Source organism: Sardina pilchardus, chromosome 16 (genome assembly GCF_963854185.1).
Source record: "Sardina pilchardus chromosome 16, fSarPil1.1, whole genome shotgun sequence".
Classification (NCBI taxonomy): Eukaryota; Metazoa; Chordata; class Actinopteri; order Clupeiformes; family Clupeidae; genus Sardina; species Sardina pilchardus.
The window spans coordinates 32466637-32474136 of NC_085009.1; the positions used below are offsets into that span (position 1 = coordinate 32466637).

The window sequence follows — 7500 nt, forward strand, 5'->3', positions numbered from 1 at the left end:
AAGATCTGTGTCTGTGCTCATTTTCTTTAAAAAGGCCAGTGGTAGCATAGGGACTACAGACCAGATGTAATCACTTCTCATTGGCTCTCTAGGTGTGACCCTAGATAGTGTAATCACTTCTCATTGGCTCTCCAGGTGTGACCCCAGATACAGTAGTGTAATCATCTCTCATTGGCTCTCTAGGTGGGACCCCAGATAGTGTAATCACTTCTCATTGGCTCTCCACGTGTGACCCCAGATACAGTAGTGTAATCATCTCTCATTGGCTCCCACATTGGTCACATGCAGATGTTCACTTATGTGTGTGTGTGTGTGGGGGGGTCATATCCCGATCCCACCCCGTCTCTGTCTACCTCTTCACTGGCCTATACTAATAAAGGCAAAAAGGCCTTGTGTGTGTTTGTGTGTGTGTGTGTGTGTGTGTGTGTGTGTGTGTGTGTGTGTGTGTGTGATACAGTAGTGTAATCACTTCTCATTGGCTCCCACATTGGTCACATGCAGATGTTCACTTATGTGTGTGTGTGTGTGTGTGTGTGTGTGTGTGTGTGTGTGTGTGTACATGTTCATATGTGTGTGTGTGTGTGTGTGTGTGTGTGTGTGTGTGTGTGTGTGTGTGTGTGTGTGTGTGTGTGTGTGTTGTGCCCATACAAGGAGAGGACTCCAGGAGTGGTGTGTTTGAGCTGCAGCGTGGGTTTGAGTCAGAATGCCCCAAAGTGTCAATCATCCTGCTGAGTCTCCGCCTCTCAGATGCACACACACACAACTGCACGGTGGAGGCCTGCACACACATCCTCTCCACAGACAGGACAGCGCCACCCGGTGGTAGGGATCTGCTATCAACTCCATTGTGATTCAGCACTATTCTGTCTCTCTGACGTGGTGTGTGTTGAGTGCTTGTCTTACTCTTGGCGCAGAGGTTCCCAGCAGCTGTGTGTTTTGGGGCGTGCTGAAAACGGGGGTCCAGCTCGCAACTCTGCTGGTCTGCGTGCTCGTCTACTGCATGAGGAAGAGGAGCCCAGCAACTCCCACATAGTCATCATGCCCACCACGTAGTCATTATGCCCACCACATAGTCATCATGCCCACCACATAGTCATCATGCCCACCACATAGTCATCATGCCCACCACATAGTCATCATGCCCACCATGTAGTCATGCCCACCACATAGTCATCATGCCCACCATGTAGTCATGCCCACCACATAGTCATTATGCCCACCACATAGTCATCATGCCCACCACATAGTCATCATGCCCACCACATAGTCATCATGCCCATCACATAGCTCATATACCTGAGATGCAACAATAAACTTAACTTGAACTTGAACTTGAACTTGAACATAGTCATCATGCCCAGCATGTAACCATGCCCACCATGTAACCATGCCCACCACATAGTCATGCCCACCACATAGTCATGCCCACCACATAGTCATGCCCACCATGTAGCCACCACATAGTCATGCCCACCACATAGTCATGCCCACCATGTAGCCATCATGTAGTCATGCCCACCATGTAGTCCTGCCCATCATGTAGTCCTGCCCACTATGTAACCATGCCAACCATGTAACCATGCCCACCATGTAGCCATGCCCACCATATATATGCTATACTGCCGAATTAAAGAATATTACTGTTTGTTCAATACGAGTTTTCTGCTGAATTGAAAATATTATGTTCAATTAAAGAGTTTTCTGTTGAATTAAAAAATAGTATGTTCAATAAAAGAGTATTGTGCCAAATTAAAGAATGTTATATTAAATGAAAGAGTATTGTGCCAAATTAAAGAATGTTATATTAAATGAGAGTATTGTGCCAAATTAAATAATGTTATATTAAATGAAAGAGTATTGTGCCAAATTAAATAATGTTATATTAAATGAGAGTATTGTGCCATATTAAATAATGTTATATTAAATGAAAGAGTATTGTGCCAAATTAAATAATGTTATATTAAATGAAAGAGTATTGTGCCAAATTAAATAATGTTATATCAAATGAAAGAGTATTGTGCCAAATTAAATAATGTTATATTAAATGAAAGAGTATTGTGCCAAATTAAATAATGTTATATTAAATGAAAGAGTATTGTGCCAAATTAAATAATGTTATATTAAATGAGAGTATTGTGCCAGGCCTAATGCACACCAGTTTATCCTCCTCTGAAACACACACACACACACACACACACACACACACACACACACACACACACACACACACACACACAGACACACACAGACACACACTTCGTCTTCTCACTGCAGGTAAGGAGTTGACAGAGGTCAGGGTGTGAGAGAGGTGTCCAGGGAGAGTGTGTGTGTGTGTGTGTGTCCACTGTATGTCCTGGGTATGTGCGTGTGTTGACTCCTAAAAATAAGTCAGAGTCTTCATAAATTGAGTGAAAATTCGCTAGGTAAGTCTGTTCATACTGAAAACAATACCAAATAGATGTTTCGATCTTACTATAAGATTAACAGCGCTTGGTATGTGAGGGATAATGGATGGCACAGTGTTTGGTTCACAGAAAGGAATACTGTTTGAGGTGTGCCCTGATTTGACTAAAGAACACATGAACACATGACAATAAATATATAAATATTTACACGCAGTATAACATGGCTCATGTATCGTAACCGAGGCACAATGAGCTGAAGATTAGGCCACTTCATCTTGCCTGTTCCCTTGAGATTAGGCCACTTCATGTTGCCTGTCTGTATATACACTTTTTTGATCCTGTGAGGGAAATCTGGTCTCTGTATTTATCCCAATTTGTGAATTAGTGAACACACACAGCACCCAGTGAACACACAGTGAGGTGAACACACACTAACCCAGAGCAGTGAGCTGCCTGCCCAACAGAGGCGCTCGGGATGTTGGCATTAGACCACTTCATCTTGCCTGTAGGATGGGATTAGGCCACTTCATCTTGCCTGTAGGATGGGATTAGACCACTTCATCTTGCCTGTAGGTTGGGATTAGACCACTTCATCTTGCCTGTAGGTTGAGATTAGACCACTTCATCTTGCCTGTACTGGGATTAGACCACTTCATCTTGCCTGTAGGTTGGGATTAGACCACTTCATCTTGCCTGTAGGTTGGGATTAGACCACTTCATCTTTCCTGTAGGTTGGGATTAGACCACTTCATCAGACCACTTCATCTTGCCTGTAGGTTGGGATTAGACCACTTCATCAGACCACTTCATCTTGCCTGTAGGTTGGAATTAGACCACTTCATCTTGCCTGTAGGTTGGGATTAGACCACTTCATTTTGCCTGTAGGTTGGGATTAGGCCACTTCATCTTGCCTATATGTGAATGAGTCTATGAGTTGTGATGCATTCAGTCAGCGGATGCAGCCCCGTAAGGATCTCTGAAGTGTCTCAGATAGTATGCACTTCTGAGGCTGTGGTGTGTGTGAGTCCAGCCAATCTCCGCCTCCAGCGCAGTCTCATACATCCTGTGTGATCTTCATCATGCATGTTGTATGTGAGGCTGAGTCGGTCTGTCAGTAGAGTCTCTCTTGGCTGAGAGCACACACACACACACACACACACACACATACACACACACACACACCATGGACAGGCTATGGGGACTGCTGCTCTTCGGTGCTCTCTCTACTGCGTGTGAGTATCCTCTCTCTTGCACACTCATACACACTTGCCAATGTCACCATCAGACATCAGAACAGTCTTGCAAAAGAGATCAAAGAGTGGTCTTCTCAGCACTCCAACAGGAAGTGCTCCCTTAGCGTAACAATAGATTTAGAAGACCGCTCTATCTTATTCAAACAAACATGGCGCCACCACATGGGGACATTAATTCATGCAGCGTACACACTGTGTGAACGGAACACTTCAGTTATGTTCCCCGTGTAGCCTCTCGGTAACACATACACACACACACACACACACACACACACACAGGCTATGGGAACTGCTGCGTACTGTTGTCCTTCTACCGTGTGTGAGTATCATAACAATATTTTATACACAAATAAACCTCATCTCTCTTCTAAACACACACACACACACACACACACACACACACACCTCACACATGCTGGTGTCTGCCACTGTGTGTGAGTAATGAGTATTGAGTAATTGTGTGTGTGTGTGTGTGTGTGTGTGTGTGTGTGTGTGTGTGAGAGTTGTGAATATGCATGTGTGCGATATCATGTATCTTATTGTTTATTTCATCTCTCGTGTGTCAGATGGATCTGTGGTCAGAGATAAGATCTCACAGACCCCCTCATTCATCTCTGTAGAGGTCGGCGATGACCTTCATCTTACGTGCTGCTTCACTTCTCATGAACTTTTCACTGGTTTACTGTGGATGAAGCAGTCTGTTGGAGAGGAACCTGTGTCCATCGCCTCATATTACCATCCAAATACTAATTTCTACAATGGTTTTGACAAGAGTGGCCGATTTGAACCCGAAGGTGGACATAACAGCTATAATCTGACAATTTCCCAAACACAGACTACAGACTCAGCTACCTACTACTGTGGATCCATTTTTTATGCTGAGGTGACTTTTGGAAAAGGAACAGTCGTATTGGTTAAAGGTGAGATATGCGCCTCTCTTGCTATTAAAGGAACAGTCGTACTTGTCAAGGGTGAGATATGCCTCTATTGCTACTAAAGAGCTTTTTCCTCTGTGATGAGTGAGTCACAGAGTGATGAGATGAGTGAGTCACAGGGTGACTTTGTGTGTGTGTGTGTGTGTGTGTGTATATGTGTGTTTGTGTGCACAAATGTGTGCGTATGTGCATTTACTTGTGCAAATACTGTTTTGTTGAGATTCATATTCGTACACTGTTTCTCCATGCTGTGTTAATGTGAGGTGAGAAATCCAGGGGTCTCATGTTTAATGTGTGTGTGTGTGTGTGTGTGTGTGTGTGTGTGTGTGTGTGTGTGTGTGTGTGTGTGTGTGTTGTGCCCACACAAGGAGGGAACTCCAGGAGTGGTGTGTTTGAGCTGCAGCGTGGGTTTGAGTCAGAGTGCCCCAAAGTGTCAATCATCCTGACGAGTCTCCGCCTCTCAGATGCACACACACACAACTGCACGGTGGAGGCCTGCACACACATCCTCTCCGCAGACAGGACAGCGCCACCCGGTGGTAGGGATCTGCTGTCAACTACTACATGTGTGATACAGTACCATTTGTCCTTTTGTTACTTGTTAGATAACATTAAATACTTAGAGCTATATGTACGACTACGAACGCTTGCGAACACAATGGTGTCAGTGCCATGGGCAACGCACAGAAAGCGCTTATAGATTCATCACTTACAGATGCATTTAGCGTCTGTAGCGTACGTAGCAACCAGCCAACAGCAGCAGAATAAATAACAGTGGCACACCTGATATAAAGTCAAACTCCAGACTGGAATGCTCTAAAATGCTAAAAATTGGACCTGAAACGATCAGAAGGGTTTGAGGTTCATGAAACTGTGCCCCAAATTCACCTTCCTAACTGTATAGACACAAGATCTTAGCATACAGTATGTAGCGAAATTCTGAGTTATCCCTATAGACTTCAATGGAACAGTCGCTGCCTCTGCTCTGCATAAAGGGGGATTTTGACAAAACATGAAATCAACACAAAGCTTAATTCGGCTCCCACAGCGACCCATAATCACGCTGAGGAGTAGGCTGGGTGAACCCTGCTGAACTTCCAGGAAATTTGAATTTCGCCGGGCAGCTCAGGCTGGAAACCAGCAGATCTAAATCCTCTCTTTACTGCCAGAACCTCTGGCTCCAATCAGAAACGGCCATACTCTAGTCCTGGCACGCTATTGGCCGGTGACATGACGATAACGAAAGTAGAAAGCAGTAGAAACAAAGCGCAGCCTCACCAGACTAATGTTCAATCTTAAAAGCTTATGGTGAAAACCAGACTAGCTGAGGAGGGCTTTTAGCTAGAAACGTCCGTGCGGTGATAAAACGTTTTGTAAGGAACTGTGAGTGTCCTTTTTCCATACATTTATTATGCCACAGTAAGGATTCAGCATCCAGTTGACATTGTTCAGAGGTTGTTGAGGTGTGTTTTTTCCATTGATATAAGAAACTTCTATAACTGTGAAATGTAATTTTATAAATGTAGCATAAGTGAATGTGTGTGTGTGTGTGTGTGTGTGTGTGTGTGTGTGTGTGTGTGTGTGTGTGTGTGTGTGTGTGTGTGTGTGTGTGTGCGTGCGTGCGTGCGTGCGTGCGTGCGTGTGTGTGTGAGGGGTATAGTACTCTATGCGGTCTTATAAGTCTTATAACTCAGCAGATGATGAGTACCAACATCTTAGAGTGTGTGTCTCATTCCAGAGCCTGATCCTCTCGGTAGCTGTGTGTGTTGGGGCGTCCCTAGCTGTGTGTGTTGGGGCGTCCCTAGCTGTGTGTGTTGGGGCGTCCCTAGCTGTGTGTTTTGGGGCGTCCTGAAGACTGCGGTTCTGCTGGCAGCCCTGCTGGTGTTCACACTCATCTACTGTGTGATGAAGAAGACGTGACCAACCACACGCCATCACGCCATCACGCCATCACGCCATCATGCTATTATGCTATTATGCTATTATGCCATTCTGCCATCCTGCCATCACGCTATTATGCTATTATGCCATTCTGCCATCCTGCCATCACGCTATTATGCCATCATGCCATCCTGCCACACACATTTGTTGAGAGGCCCAGCGGACTCATTTGCGCCTTTTATATATTGTGTGTTCTTTTTTGGGATGTTTTAATTAATTGATTGAGTGGTTTCACCTGTGTCTCGTCGCCTTCGTTTTGAGATCCTTTGTTAAGGTATTTACAGAGTTCTGAGTATTTACTTGGCACTTGTTGTAATAGTCACATCGAATATAATATGATTGTAATATAATATGATTTTAGTTACTCATGAGATTCTATGTTCAATGCACATTATGTTATGCATTATGCACATGCTCAGTGTGCAGTTAGAGTGATGAGCAGAGACACGTTCAACAATTAAAGCGCATGTGTTCATGTGTCACATGTGTCTCTGAAGATCTGTTAGGTCTCACACTAGGGGGTGGCAGTGAGCTAAACACCAGTGACTAACTAGTTTACTTCACTTGTAAACAATGAATCTGAGGGACAAACATTTCTCTCCTTAACCGTTAATCTGAAGACTAAACATGCCACCTCTAAAGTTCACAAGGTCGCTAAACATGCCACCTCTAAAGTTCACAAGGTCGCTAAACATGCCACCTCTAAAGTTCACAAGGTCGCTGATGACACAGCAAGGGTCAGCCTTCTCCATGGCGATGAACAGCACCGTGGCGATGGCCCAGTCCTACATGAGTTTATTGGCTGCTGTGGGAAATCCAATCCTTCTCAACACACCAAAGACAAAAGAGATGTCTACTGATTTCAAAAATCCAATCCTTCTCTACACACCAAAGACAAAAGAGATGTCTACTGATTTCAGAAATCCAATCCTTCTCTACACACCAAAGAGATGTCTATTGATTTCA

At 44.4% G+C, this 7500-nt stretch overlaps 1 gene segment (V, D, J or C); it reads left to right on the top strand.

Annotated features, from left to right (window-relative positions):
• The window catches only part of LOC134060215 (Ig kappa chain V-V region MOPC 21-like), a 3066-nt gene extending 1584 nt beyond the window's left edge, over positions 1-1482 (top strand). The window contains 2 exon segments of the V gene segment in view: positions 652-822; positions 915-1482. Coding sequence covers positions 652-822; positions 915-1033 — 290 coding nt within the window.
• Positions 1483-7500: the final 6018 nt, after the last annotated feature.